General features: G+C 52.0%; 7 protein-coding genes across 7 annotated transcripts; 5 read left to right on the top strand and 2 right to left on the bottom strand.

Annotated features, from left to right (window-relative positions):
- Positions 1 to 97: 97 nt before the first annotated feature.
- EDD37DRAFT_651049 (DExH-box splicing factor binding site-domain-containing protein) lies at positions 98 to 1,516 on the top strand (the record flags this gene model as incomplete). The annotated part of the gene is made up of 1 exon (XM_062818311.1): positions 98 to 1,516. The coding sequence occupies one exon, from the start codon at positions 98 to 100 to the stop codon at positions 1,514 to 1,516; it is 1,419 nt and encodes a 472-aa protein (XP_062668744.1).
- EDD37DRAFT_445550 (quinon protein alcohol dehydrogenase-like superfamily) lies at positions 1,457 to 4,530 on the bottom strand. The gene has a single exon (XM_062812824.1). The coding sequence runs from the start codon at positions 4,413 to 4,415 to the stop codon at positions 1,569 to 1,571; it is 2,847 nt and encodes a 948-aa protein (XP_062668743.1). The 5' UTR covers positions 4,416 to 4,530; the 3' UTR covers positions 1,457 to 1,568.
- A 116-nt stretch (positions 4,531 to 4,646) lies between these two features.
- On the top strand, positions 4,647 to 7,388 carry EDD37DRAFT_633165 (uncharacterized protein). The gene is made up of 4 exons (XM_062816770.1): positions 4,647 to 4,869; positions 4,968 to 5,333; positions 5,378 to 5,604; positions 5,656 to 7,388. The coding sequence occupies exons 1-4, from the start codon at positions 4,834 to 4,836 to the stop codon at positions 7,286 to 7,288; spliced, it is 2,262 nt and encodes a 753-aa protein (XP_062668742.1). The 5' UTR covers positions 4,647 to 4,833; the 3' UTR covers positions 7,289 to 7,388.
- A 135-nt stretch (positions 7,389 to 7,523) lies between these two features.
- Positions 7,524 to 9,490, top strand: EDD37DRAFT_633163 (ubiquitin thiolesterase). The gene has a single exon (XM_062816769.1). It carries the CDS (start codon positions 7,577 to 7,579, stop codon positions 9,329 to 9,331), a length of 1,755 nt encoding a protein of 584 aa, XP_062668741.1. The 5' UTR covers positions 7,524 to 7,576; the 3' UTR covers positions 9,332 to 9,490.
- A 2-nt stretch (positions 9,491 to 9,492) lies between these two features.
- On the top strand, positions 9,493 to 11,018 carry EDD37DRAFT_633162 (acetylornithine deacetylase). Its single transcript, XM_062816768.1, has one exon. It carries the CDS (start codon positions 9,593 to 9,595, stop codon positions 10,898 to 10,900), a length of 1,308 nt encoding a protein of 435 aa, XP_062668740.1. The 5' UTR covers positions 9,493 to 9,592; the 3' UTR covers positions 10,901 to 11,018.
- Positions 11,019 to 11,185: 167 nt separating this feature from the next.
- On the top strand, positions 11,186 to 12,200 carry EDD37DRAFT_633161 (60S ribosomal protein L36). The gene is made up of 3 exons (XM_062816767.1): positions 11,186 to 11,301; positions 11,485 to 11,667; positions 11,818 to 12,200. The coding sequence occupies exons 1-3, from the start codon at positions 11,245 to 11,247 to the stop codon at positions 11,899 to 11,901; spliced, it is 324 nt and encodes a 107-aa protein (XP_062668739.1). The 5' UTR covers positions 11,186 to 11,244; the 3' UTR covers positions 11,902 to 12,200.
- On the bottom strand, positions 11,995 to 14,040 carry EDD37DRAFT_445126 (ubiquitin-2 like Rad60 SUMO-like-domain-containing protein). The gene has a single exon (XM_062812822.1). The coding sequence runs from the start codon at positions 13,688 to 13,690 to the stop codon at positions 12,248 to 12,250; it is 1,443 nt and encodes a 480-aa protein (XP_062668738.1). The 5' UTR covers positions 13,691 to 14,040; the 3' UTR covers positions 11,995 to 12,247.
- Positions 14,041 to 14,356: the final 316 nt, after the last annotated feature.

The following is a 14,356-nucleotide window of genomic DNA, read 5'->3' as shown; positions in this document are numbered from 1 at the left end:
GACACGGTGAAGCACAACTACATCATCAAAAAAATCCCATGTCATTGCTAAATATTTACCTGTGCCATTGTTCAAAGGCAGGCTATCCTCAGCAGCCATGTCGAAGGCGATCTCATTTGGCTTCGGCAAACAGAAACCTGCCGGGAATGCCAAAGGCGTCCCTCCGCCTTCTCGAAAATCTGCGACTGGTCCATCACGGACAGCGCTTCGCCATGATTCCGACGACGAAGACGAAGAAGAGCCTAGGCACGAGTCAGTCGCTGGATTCACGTCAAGTGGTGCTATTCTAAGTCAACCCGTACAGGAAACGAAAGAACTAGTCATCAAAAACTTGGGCAATGGCGACTGGCGAACACGAGGGCGCAAAAATCTGCTTCCTGCAGAAGTCCAAGCACAACAGCAGGGTAATGGTGTGGTCATGGTTGAGCGGAATGAAGTCAGCACAGCAAGCGGCCTCCAGATGGCCGAGAAGAGCGACAATATGGAGGCACCGGCGACGAATGGCGACCAAGAGGCGACACACACTGGCACCAATATACACGCGCCACCAAAAGAGTTGACCGCTGATGAAGAGGCCTTAGCTGCGCTCCTGGACGACGGAACGGGGAAGCCAAACTCAAATGCCATCATAAGCACGCTAGGAAACGTGCGACTCACCGGTCGAGATGAGATGGAAGATTTCAGAGACGATGTGGCATCGAGGCCTGAGTCGAGTACGTTGGAAGACTACGCCGCCATGCCTGTAGAAGAGTTCGGAATGGCAATGCTCAGAGGCATGGGTCAGAAGCGACGTGCGAATGGTGAGCTCATCGCCCTCGATCGTAAGGCCGACGACAATCCTCGAAAGGTGCGCAAGCAGGAGGGCTTCCTTGGGATTGGCGCGAAGAACGTGCCAGGAGCGGGTGCCGAGCTCGGTGCTTGGGGCAAGGCGGACATGCGGAAAAACAACAAAGGGGAAGGCTTCTTCACGCCACTTATGCGTGAAAATAAGGCCACTGGCGAGAGGATATCTGAAGACGAATTTCAGAAGAGGATCAAAGAGTCTAAAGGCCAGAGCCGGACGAATGAGAAAGAGGAAGATTGGAAGGAGCGACGAGACCGTAATTTGGAGCGAAGTGGAAGGGATGCGGACCGCGACCGCAACGGCAATCGAGATCAAAAGTTGCTGAAGAATGGAGATGAGGGCTACAAAGAGCAGATGAACTCATTCTCCCGGTCGAGCACCTCGAAACGAGACGATGGAGATCATTCTCGTTCAAGACGAGACAGAGACGACAGAGACTACGACAGCTCCAGGTCAAGACACGACGAAGACAGATCAAAAGATCGAGGGCGACGGGATGACGACGATCGTCCTCGAGAAAAGCACCGTGACCGCCACCGAGATGATGACCGGTACGACTCATCCTCCTCACACCGCAGTCACCGAGATCGTGATAGGGATAGGGATAGGGATAGGGATAGGAATCGAGATCGAGACAGAGACAGCGACCGCCGCCACCGAGACAGAAGATGAGGCAGCCGTGACACAAAGCCCGGCCCAATATCATGATATTCTCCTGCTCCCTTCATAACATTACAAAGTCCTCTTCATCCCCGTTATCATGCCCATTAGCCAGTATCCCGTCGAAACCGGCGGAAATACCCGAAATTTCATCCATCTCTCGTAAAGTGTACTCAATCAAGTAACTCTCGTCCACCAGCTCTTCCATTCTTTTATAGTGGCGCTCAGTATACACTTCGAGCGCCCTCAGCAGTTCTTTCATACCTTTCCCACTGGCGCCGAGCTTGCGCTCCTTGGCCATATCCACAAACATGCTCGCCGGATAACTTCTGAACAGACAGTTTAGGACTGTTTGCGCGACGGTCGCGGTTCGAGCATTCGTGTTCCAATCGCGCACGCGCTCCAGCAGCGTGAAGATCTGCTGATGGTCGAGGGAGGCGAGGACTTGGTCAACGGCCCTGACGCCCATTACGCTGGACGTTTCTTTCTCGGCGTCAGGGAGATTGACCACGTCTTCGAACACACGGAGAAGGCGACCCGGGTGGTTCAACGCCAGAGACAGCGTGATGGCTTCGCGGTAATTCTTGGCGAAAATGTGGTTTTGGAGCTGTTGGTCTTGCTCGATGCGTTCGGTCGCGCGCTTGGAGGCGAGTGTGGCGGTTTGGACGGTGGTGTCACGCCAGAATGTTAGGGTCGCGTCGGCAGCGCCGGATATTAATGGATAGGGATAGGCTGCGTGGGATTTGGATGGAGTCTGCGAGTACGAATTGGGTGCTGCGAGGGCCCAAACCCGGTCAGTGTGGTTGTCGAGCGTGGCGAGGAGGTGGTCCGAGTCTGTGCCGGAATAGGCTGACCAGAGCTTGACGAGTGTGTCGGAGGACGCTGATGCTATCAAGGGTTGGTTTGTTTGAGATTGACGGCTTTCAGTCTCCGTGTCGGATTCTGAGGGTGAATTGCTGGGCGGGATCCAGATGACTTTCAGGACAGAGTTGCTGTGGCCTTCGAAGGTTTGTAGACAGGTGTATGTCGCTAAGGACCAAACCTTGACTGTGCGATCGCCTGAGCCACTGACTAGCAGGCCACGGGAGCCGCTCGAGCCCCCGTCTGGAAGAGCGAGTGGAGGTGTGCCCGCCGGGGAGAAGCGGATAGACCATACGCCTCGTTTGTGGCCACGAAGAATACCAGCGACTGAGCCATCTTCAAGCGACCAGATCTTGATGGTACGGTCTTGGGAGGCCGACGCGAAGAGAGGAGCGATTGGAGATACGTCGATTGCGTTGATGTCCTTCTCATGTGCCACTCTCGTAAACAAGGCTTTGACGCCAGAATGAGGTTCTGCCATGGACTTGCTGTACTTCAACCTGGCCGTCTCCCACCGTTTCACGGTCTTATCTTGCGAACCAGTCAGCAGAAATGCAGGTGCATAGTCTGCAGGTTTCTTCGCTGCAAGCCCGTCATCTGGAGGACTTCTCGGCAAGGCTATCGCACCGAGCGATTCTGCATGTCCTGCGAAGACGGCGAAACATTTGTAGGTGGACGAAGCTGGGTCCAATCGCCATAATCTGGCGGTGTTGTCCTTTGCACCGGTTGCCAACCAGTACCCTGACCAGTCAACATCCAAACATATTATGATCTCTTCGTGTCCTTCTAGAAGGGCAACATCATTTCCAAATGGGGTCGTTTCTGAAGACTTAGACCCATCTTTGCTATCATCATTGATCGAAATCAACCTGATACTTTCGGTATTCGTGGCGAGAGCCAGTAATGTTCTGCCAGGGCCGACGCAAGCCATGTCGATAACTTCATCGTAGTTACCAGATATCGTACGGAGGAGAGGTAGTTCTATCGACTTGTTGTCGGCCAAATCCCACAGCCCCGAAAGGCTTCGCTCCCTCATCGTCTGATCCTGATGTATCGAGAGAAGAGTATTGCCCTCGGTAATATGGACGATGGCTGTAATCGCATCGTTCTCGAGTCCGGACTTTTGCTTGGTCGTGACTTCACGCCCCTGAAGAGCATCCCATATCCGCACCACGCCATGTTCTCCTCCCGCATAGCAATACTGACTGTCCCCGATAAAGCCTGCCGTTTCTAGCACTTCCAAGGCCGGAATGACTTTCTGTTGTTTCCAGCTTTGCGTGTCCCATAGGATCAGTGTTCGATCACGATTGGCAGACAGCAAAAGCTGTTGCTGCTCTGAGAACTCTAGACTGCGGACCACGCTGACATGTGAATCAAGGGTGGCGATCGAGTTTCGGGAAGCCAAATTCCACACTCTGATCTTGCCGTCTTCACCGCCAGATGCTAGACAGATTGACGGACCTGCAGACGTCTCTTCCACTTCCGTCTGCTCAGCATTGCGAATCTTCCGTTTTCGACTCGAATTTGCGGCCACTTGGCTGGATGCATTCCCTGATTTTGTCGAGAAAAACTTCAACGCTGACACGACGCCTCCATGTCCATGGAAAGTGTGCGATACATAGCCTCCTCTGACGTCCCACACTTTCACAGTCCCATCCGCGCCTCCGGTCGCTAACATCGAGCCAGTACTGTCGATGGCCGAGCAGACAACTGGGGTACTGTGCGGCTTTAGAGTACGCAGTAGATTCGAAGTAAGCGTGGCAGAATCCTCTTCGGTGTTGATCGAGTATATTCGAAGTGAAAGTGATCGAGAACAAATGACTAAAGAGGATGCATCTGGGGCCAGGGATAAACTTGTCACAGCTTCACCGTCGCCCTCTATCCGACACAGGACCTTCCCGGTTTTGACCCTAACGACTAAGACATCTTCTTCGACAGATGTTGCGATCAAGGTGCCATTCGCGTTGTGAGAAATGTCGCCTCCCGTGTAAATTGGTTCGATTGTCCTAGCAGCCTCGAAGGTCGTTTTGAAGTTGACCTTGGTGGCCATTTGGCTATGGATTGAGACTCGATCTATGACTCTGCCATCGGTTTGGGCAATGAGTTATGATTCAGAATTTCTATGTCGGTACTTGACGGTGGTCGCCGCCATAGTAAAAAAATTCTGGACATCGGGGTAGACAACATGCTGTATCCCGATTGGCGGAGCGCTGAATTTCTCCGATCCAATCTTGGCACATTTCATCTTCAGCCTTGTCGACATCTTTACTGTGTCCGTCTCGTTCCTTCCTGAATCACCCCATCTCATATCACGAAGCCTGGACATTCTTCCGTGCTTCCTGCATGCAACTTCGGCAGTGTAGTCTTCCATCGTGTGTGAGCATATGTGGTATTTTCGGAGAAGATGAGACCAGGTGGGGGAGTCACTCATAGGCGCATGCATAGCCTCGCTGTTTGATGGTCGATCGATGGGTCGCCAATCTCATCTTGCCCGGCTGGCGCTGGTAAGCTGGCTCACCCTCGATTATTCATGAGAGCATTTCCCATGCTTGCCATGCGATGTTCATTCAGAAGTCGTACTAGTACTGATGCGAATGTTCAGGGCAGGTCACCGTTCGATGCACCACTTCAAGACGAGAATGGAGAGTTCTTTATGGGACCAAATGCCCAACATGGCACTGCACGAGGTTATGTGCAGCAATTTGACTCTCGTGGTCATCCGCAGAACCTGGAGTCTGAAGCTGCAAGACGAAGGCTAATCCGTGCACAAAACGATGCACTATCCACGGTCGGCGTCGTCGTACGAAAGGCCAAAAAGGATCGCACTAGCTGGCAGAGGATGAATGAGAAGCAAAAGGTCCAAGTTCTGTTTGACGAGAACAATGCAGGGGCAAGATTCGCCCTTGTGGAGACGCTTCTTCATAATCTTTCCACTCGATGGATAGCGACCTTGAGGCACCGAATACTTGTAAGTCGGGACTTTCAGGAAGTGGCTGATCCTAACGTACACAGACCTACAAATCGTACGTTGGCCTTTCAGTTCCTCAGATAGTCGCCACAGAATGGAAGGTCGTCGGCCCCAGGGCGTTCTTCCTTGCTGGTCTCCCTTCTGGAATGATTGCAGGGGTCAGTCAGTCAATGAGGGATGACGCATTGAACGACGAGTACTATGCAAACCTACTGCGGCCTGCCGGAATATTTCACCCAGCTAGCATTGCCAGATTGATTCGTACTCATTGGTGAGGTCATTCCGGTCGAAAGCTGGTGTAATGAGCTAATGTATTCTTGAGCCTTCGTATCCTCTGGTACGCGATCGAATACCCTTTCTATGCTTCTGCAGTACTACAATCTCTGTACATCCTACCAAGTCATGCTGTCCCGCATCCTCTCGCCTTGATCCCGTTCAGTGGTAGATCACTTATCCGGCTTCCTCACCCACTTTCACGTAACTCCTCACCTTCATTGCTGGCGTACGCCGCCAGGCTATTGTTCACCCCTTTTGTACTCGCCTATATAAGAGACCAGATGGGACAATATCTGTTTATGCCTATCTACACACTGGTTGTTGACCACGTTGTTCGACCCTTTCGGCCCGACCGACTATCCCTTCAAGGCGCAAATGTCCATTCCACGAATGAGATCACAAAGCACCGGCATCTTGACACGAGACTGGAGCTTCGCCAATACGAGCCGTCCACATGGGTGGAGACTTTCGGGGCCTTTTTTCCGGCAATGTCCTGGTTGTGGCAGAAAATGTTGCAAACACAGGGCGCTTCCTTTGCGATCGAGCTCACTCCGAAGATCAAAGAGGACTTGTATCTGAGGAGCTGTCATTACTACCAAGACCTCGTCCGTCGCGATCGAGAATTGCCTTCCAGTCCCAGACGTGAACCTGAAGAGCTGCGCGGCATGGCCATTCGTGCCGCCTTCACCGACTTCAACCTTGACCCAGACCGGGCCATGGGTTATATAACCGAGATGGAAGACGACATGGGTATATCGGGCAGCGATGCATCGACTTCAACGCCAGAGCCAGAAGAAGCACTTCTCAGCATGTTTATGGAAGATTCGAGGCATGAAGACATCGTTCGAGACCGACTGGCGGATGAAAGACAACCAGACATTGAAGCGAGACACCCACAGTCCTCACCAGACATGACCACCGAAGAGAGTCAGCCACGTGTGGATGATCAGGGAGAGACTTTCACAGAGATTCGTCGAGCTGATTCAGGGCACGACACACCTTCGACGGGGCCCATTGCCCAACCTGCTGTGCCTCTGGAGACTTTACTGGAACCTGTATCATCAAGCACGGAAGAAAACACGTGGGGTCGTCCGTCAACCCCGATACCAGGTCGTCTCGAGTCGGACTACGCTTTATCGATCCCGTCTAGTCCCTCCGACATTCCGATACCTGGCATATCACGAGCTGCCAGCTTAGCAACCACGCCCTTGAGACCGGTGCGACGGCCTACCGATATCAATGAAGATGATCGCCCATGGAGAGATGATTTGTTTTATCATCCACGCCCAGAGAAACGTGTACGGCATGAAGATCGCGGGACGTATCGGGTTACTCTGCTATCGAATTTTCCGGCGGATACACTCGCTCATGGCGTTGCATCCGTCGTCACTTCCACTCTGCTGCTGCCCATCGACATACTCTTTTTACGATCTCTCGTAGAGAACTTTCTACGGCAGCCTCCTCTTGGAGTTCATACTACACACACATCGATATTACTCGGTGAGCCGTGGCCGTTAGGGTTCTTCTTTCAAACGGAACATGGATCTCGATGGCTTCAAACACTGGGGAATTGGTCCATCACACTTGCGATGCAGAGCTTGGTAAAGATTCTGATGTGGAGGGCTAGCACTCAATGCGTACTGTACCTAGGGCGTCGATTCGGCTGGGGCAAGATCTGAGAGGAGGTAGCAGTGATACCGACAGATGCATGTTTTTGGTGTTACTTGACATTAGCGATGCACTAGAGCACTATTGTAATAATAAATATCGCCAGGCGAATTTATCTTGTCAATAATATCGTTACCCTACTGGCATGCTGCAGCCTTGCAGGAGCACATCCCGCCAATAACGTTTTGCGAGGCTGAACTTCCTCCGCCTGATTTGCATTGTTTGCTCTTCTGCCCGCAGCCATAATTTTTCCCAGGCCCACCAGTCACTGAGCACAACAGAGCACAACTCTACCCATCATGGCGAAGCGCAAACCTGAGGAGTCGCTAGAGAGCGTTGCCGCCGAAACCTCTCCGCTGAGCAAAAAGGTGCGCGTTGAACATGTCCCGGACGAAGATCTACGGAGCGCAAGTGTTGTTTCCACGAATGGCACCCATCACAACGCCGCTACGCCTGATGCCCCAGGCGAATTTCGGGACGGCAACGGTGAACATGAAGAGGAGGAAGCGGAATCAGATGTCGAGGATGACAGGTTTCCCGTTGCGCCGTTGCGGCAGAGCGCTCCTACCGAAGGGTATAGCGACCTTTACCTTGACACGATAAATCGATCATTACTCGACTTCGACTTTGAGAAGTTATGCTCGGTCACACTGTCAAATATCAACGTCTACGCATGCTTAGTGTGCGGTAAATATTTTCAGGGAAGAGGTCCAAGATCGCACGCATATTTCCACGCGCTTGAGGTCGATCACCATGTCTACATCAACATGGAAACGAAGAAGGTCTATGTACTCCCCGAGGGGTATGAAGTACATAACAAGAGCCTGGATGATATCAAATATGTGGTAGATCCCAAGTTTACTGAAGAGGAAGTACGGAAACTGGATAAGGAGCCGCGGATATCGATAGACCTGTCGAACAAGAGATATCGGCCTGGTTTTGTCGGAATGAACAACATCAAAGCCAACGACTATCTCAATGTGGTCGTGCAAACGTTGGCGCATGTGTCGCCTGTGAGAAATTTCTTCCTTCTCAACCAGTTCTCGCAAACCACGCCTCAGCTGCCCGTCAGGTTCAGTACACTGGTACGGAAAATATGGAATTCGAAAGCATTTCGAAATCACGTTTCACCACATGAGCTTTTGCAAGAGATTGCATTACGTTCGTCCAAAAAGTACTCTTTGACACAGCAGTCGGATCCGGTGGAGTTCCTGTCTTGGTTCCTCAACAATCTACACCTAACGCTTGGGGGTTCGAAGACGAAGTCCCTGTCGTCGATAATTCAGAGGACGTTTCAAGGAAAGCTGCGAGTCGAATCGCAGGCAATCACCGCCAAATCTGACGCCACTGGCGACCGACTCAGGTTCCAAGAATCGTCCAACATTGCAACAAACGTCACGCCTTACTTGATTCTCACCCTTGACCTACCACCGGTGCCACTATTCCGTGACGCTGTCGAGTCCAAGAACATCATCCCACAGGTCCCACTTGGCACTTTGCTGCAGAAGTACAACGGCATTACTGCTTCTGAGAGGCAAGCCCACCGTGTCCGTCATCGACTACTACATCCGCTACCTCAATACCTCTTGTTCCACATTAAGAGGTTCAGCGTCAACAAGTTTGTGTCGGAAAGAAATCCGACTATCGTAACGTTTGGCTCAGGCCGCGGACTGGACATGTCGCCTTACGTAGAGCCAAACCCAGCTCTTCACCCACCAGGTGAACCCATCATGTATGAAATGGTGGCGAACATCATCCTGGACACCACGTCTGTGGCGACAGGTGGCGGTGAAGACTCTAATGCTGCTGATGCAGCAAATAAAGCTGTAGGTGCCGACGCCCAGAAGGTAGCATGGAAGGTGCAACTCCGGGACAAAGCTGTTTCGAATTCAAAACGAACTGATCTGCCGGAGTGGATGGAGATCCAAGATCTTTGGGTCGAACGAGCGGAAGCCGAAACGCTGTTCACCAGGGAAGGTTATCTGATGGTCTGGGAGCGACGAAAAGCAAAGCCTCAATCCAATGGAGTTGAGAAAGGCAAAGGCAAAGCATAGTGTAGATCTAGCAGCAATGCAGTGTATCGTCACGTTCAGTGTTGTGGTTCTGTGTCGTAGTTTTTCCGACCATCGCCATGTGTGGTGTTGATGCCGGAGATGTCCCCAATCTGTGGACATTGCCGGCGTTCAGCGATCTATTCGACCACATCAAATAGCCTGAAATATAATAGAATATCCTGCATGCACCAAGCTATCAATTTTATGGCTTGCCATCCTTCTTGAGGCTCTCCCAAAGAGGACCACCTAGCGATCATCAGCATGAAGCTACTTTGGTGCGCCGTAGCAGCGCTGGCATCGAGATGCGCATCCGAAGCATTGCACCTTCAGCAAACAGTCTTGGATCCAGCCCCAATTCCAGCTGCATCGGGTCAGGACCAGCTATCCGACGTGATTGCCGCATCGCCTCTACTTTCACTTCACAGAGCTATATGCGAACTTGAGTCAGTCACGGATGATGAATTGGCAGTCGGCAAGCTCGTCATTTCTATCCTGGAAGCTCACAACTTTACCGTCAAGACTCAGAGCGTGCCACTTCCAGGCGCGAACAACAGTACGAAAGACCGGCTCAATATCTACGCTTATCCAGACGCTTCCAAGTATGACAACGCACGAATTGAGAGCATCCCGAAGCCAAAAGTGCTCTTGAGCTCGCACATCGACACCGTTCCGCCGCACATCCCGTATGCACTGTCGCAACCCAAGAAATCGTCATCGCGTAAGGACATTTTGATCTCGGGTCGTGGCACAGTCGATGATAAAGCTTGTGTGGCTGTCCAAATTCAAGCTCTTCTGGATTTGCTTGAGGACCCTGACACCAAGTTCGACCCCTCTGAGGTAGCATTGCTGTTTGTGGTCGGCGAAGAATCTCGCGGCGATGGCATGAAGCATTTTTCCAACTCGAAGCTGTACAACGAAACCAAGGCAGACTACAAGGCGATCTTATTTGGTGAGCCTACGGAAGGAAAGCTCGCTACAGGTCACAAGGGTATTACGATGGTTTCTATCAAGGCGCACGGCAAGGCAGCGCATTCTGGATACCCATGGCTTGGTCGCAGCGCGAACAGCATGATTTTACCTGCACTGGTCGTACTGGACGGTCTAGGCGACATCCCAGAGGACGTGGGCGGGTTGCCACGCAGCAAGAAATATGGCAGGAGTACAGTCAACGTCGGTTTGATGCAGGGCGGTGTGGCAGGGAATGTCGTCCCGGAGTATGCTTCGGCGGATGTGACGTTCAGATTAGCGGGTGGAACGATCGAGGAAGTCAAGGAGCTTGTGACAGAGGCAATCCGCGAAGTAGATCTAGATGGGCTGTTGGAATTGGAATTTGCCCAAGGATATGGCCCAATTTCGCTGGACGCGGACGTTGATGGATTCGACACGATCACAGTGAATTACGGGACAGATATACCCAATTTGAAGGTTGCGAAGGGCGTGAAGAGATATCTGTATGGACCGGGCAGTATATTAGTGGCACATGGCAGAAATGAGGGATTGACGGTGGGCGATCTGGAGGATGCGCTGGAGGGGTACAAGAAGTTGGTGTTGCACGCATTGAAGTTGTGAGTGATATCAATCACCGGCTCTGTAGCGCCCCAAATAGACCCAAGACAAAGTGGTAGGGGGAAAAATTACTCAGGTACAGTGATAGCTACCTGGTAGAAGACAAAGTGAGTGCAATAGATGAGACGCGGAAGTTGAAGTGACGGATATCGGACAGAGCCACCCATGATGCCAAGACCGTTGATGGCGCTTTCCCTTTTTCGGCGGCCCGCTAGACCTTCCCGCACATTTTCACCGCGGCTTGGCAGAGATTTGCTTCGAGAGGGAAACTGCGGCTTTTTTGCAACCAACTCATCAACGACAAGCCAATTTACCACCGAAGTTCTTGTCGCCAACAGTCATTTAAGATGGCCAAGGAAGCGACTGAGAAGTCCGGCATCGCCGCCGGCTTGAACAAAGGCCATGTGAGTCGCAACTCGAAACCCACGACTTCGCCTGAAGATGTTGGACGGACTGAGATCGACCCGCGAAACTACTTCTTCTTCATCAGAGCATTGTCGAGGAAGATCTCATCCTCTACAGTTTCACAGCGCCTGTCTGTGTCGGAGTTATGAGGAACCATACTAATTGGATCATCTCAACAACAGAAAGTCACACCCATCACACCCAAACCTCGCATCAGCCGCCGAAAGGGTCTCCAGAGCAAGCGCACCGCCTTCGTCCGCGAGATCGTCAGAGAAGTCGCCGGTCTTGCTCCTTACGAACGCCGTGTCATCGAATTGTTGAGAAACAGCAAGGACAAGCGTGCGAGAAAGCTGGCAAAGAAGCGGGTACGTTTGCTTTCCCTGTGCACATACACTCCGACATCCATGGCTGGGAAAGTTTTCAACATCTGCGAACGACATTCCCTCGAAAGAAAAAAAACAGCTCTTACACCACTCCCGATCTTACGACTATTTACTAACATACTTTCTGTGTAGCTCGGTACCCTTGGCCGTGCGAAGAGGAAGGTCGACGATCTGCAACGAGTCATCGCCGAGGCGAGAAGAACTGGTGCTCATTAAGTACATTGTTATCTTGGGGACGAAAACCGAAAAGAAAGTGGTCAAGAACGACAATTTCCACGACTGGCATGGCACAATCAAAATCGGCTTCTTTGCTTGAATGAATCTGTAAGGGTGTATTGCAGAAGAACCCATGGATCGAATGACGCGGGCTGTTTTACGTTCCCGCAACCAAGTGCATCGGCAGTCTGGTCTGCCGGACTATCCAGGTCAATGCTGTCCGCGGAAGATGGACAAATTGACAAGTTGAATCGATGAATCAATCAATCAAGAAAGACCTCATGGAACAACTTTTCCATCTCTTACATTGCTCCTTTTCACATTATGATACTCGTGTTTTGACTAGTTACCGTATACTGACTTCGACCTTGTCTTCATCTTCCAAACCAGCATCCTCGACAGTTTGCTCCGGTTCCAAGCGGTCTCCATCAAAGATGAGCCAAGGCGTTTTCCCCTCAGCTACATTCCTGGTCGCCGCATAGCCTTTCATGATCTTGGCTATAGTCGTATGTGGCCGCACGCGCAGATGCATCGGCTCCAGGTTTGGACTGACAAGCTGGATCACGATAGCACCATCATCGACTGGCAGAGGTGAATTATCTTCCTCGTCTTCCGCGTGTTCGCCATTGCCAGCTATAGCTGCACGCTGTTTCTGTTTCAACTTCTCCTCATAAATTTCGGGCGTGGTAGCCTCCAGCAGGATGTTGCCGTCACTTGGATCCTTGTCATCGTCTTCGCCTGTAGGATCCACGCTCGCGCTCTGTTGGCGGTAGTCGAGCTTGAGCTTCTGGATGATCCCACGCATTGTAGTCGAATCGAACAGCCTCGTGCCACGCCAAGTGAAGAACACCTTTTTGCTGATGGCCTCGTCCAGTCCGTACTTCTGGCACCAGAATTCCCGGACCTGCTTGAGGGACTGCGACGCCTTGCGTCTGACGATCAGGGACTGAGTGTTGGGTATGTCGGACTGAATGAGGATTTTGACTTGAGTGTCATCTTCCTGTTCGGATGTTGGTGTTGCGCGACCAAATTCTTGCGAAAGGGCGGAGTTGGCTGAGCCAGGACGGGTTTGCGTCTGCTCTGCTATCCACGATCTTGTACGTTCTACTGCTGAGGCCGTGGTGGATGTTGGGACTGGCATCTTAGGCCGTTCTGGTTCGACAGCTATGCCCAGTCGCTTGAGGCGCGCCTTTTCCCGGGCTTTGGCTTTTAGGTCGCGAGTGTATTCATCGTCTTCGTCGGACTCGTCGTCTTCGGAAGGCGGGTTCGGCTTCGCTTTGAGCGGCGCATGCTTCTTGGTCGCTTCGGGAGGGGCCCAGATTTCCAGGTCGTCATCCTCCTCGTCGACTCGAAGTCCACTGGTCTGCCTTTTACTGGGCGAATGCTTGATGACAGGAGACTCCTCGAGGCCACTGCTCAATGCCTTCTGCTTCTGCGGCGTGCTGCGCGTTACGCGCCCGTCATGATTCCTCCTTCCATTTCTATCCGCAGGGTTCTCCACATCCGAAACATCGGCACTGATTTTCCGCTTTGTCGCAGGCTCGTACGAAATCCTTCTCTTCTTGACCTCGGGGCCTACACTTTCCTCCTTACTATCCTCTTTGTGTGCGCGCCGTGCAGCCTTCAAAGCCTTCTTCTCGCGTTTCGCTTGTTCGGCTTGGAGGATGTCTTCGTAGATGTGATTGCGGCCAAAGACGGGTTCTTCTGTCAGTTTGGAGGTGCTGGAGGCGGCGGGTGCAGCAGCCCAGGCTGGTTTACTGAAGATCGAGCGTTTGACGCCGGAGGTCATTGTCGCTCGCAAAATGGGTCGGTGCGTGGTCGTGCTCGTTGCATGATGTACGGTGGGGAAGATGACTCGAGTCGCGCGCCGACGGAGTGGCAGCCTGTGTTCAGCCTCGCCGGCGGTCACTTCCACATTACAGCACGGCTTGTGATTTTAAAGACCAATCGGAAGCACTGGTTTTCAGCCTGATGATCGAATTCCCATATGGTATTTGCCCGGCTACCTTGACCCCTTGTCATCGAATAACGACATTTTCGGTGTCAATCACTGCAAACTTTTCAAATATTCAAGCAGCGGGCTACACTACATTCACTGTGGCTACAAGCGACACAGCCTTTGATCGACGAACCTAGTGAGCCTGGGGCAAGGCTGACCTATCTGCACCCCGTATTGCTTATCTATGCCGATACGTAACCAATCCAGTTTCCCACTCTGTGCCTGGACCCACCAATCAACATGTGCAAAGCTGCGCTCATCGGGCTGATATCGTGGAGAGGAACTCAGTGACTACCCCTGCACGACTGCGACATCAACAGAAGAAACGCCTATGACGTCTTCAGGTTGTGCAAGGAGATACGAAGCAGCGCATTCCCTATATTAGAGTAAAAGCCACAAGGGTCAGGTCAAGGTAAGCAATATTCTATCCTCAAATCTGCACGAACATTGCAGGTC

Source organism: Exophiala viscosa, assembly GCF_022695815.1.
Source record: "Exophiala viscosa unplaced genomic scaffold EDD37scaffold_7, whole genome shotgun sequence".
NCBI classification, from domain to species: Eukaryota; Fungi; Ascomycota; class Eurotiomycetes; order Chaetothyriales; family Herpotrichiellaceae; genus Exophiala; species Exophiala viscosa.
This window is presented reverse-complemented; position numbering and strand designations above follow the sequence as displayed.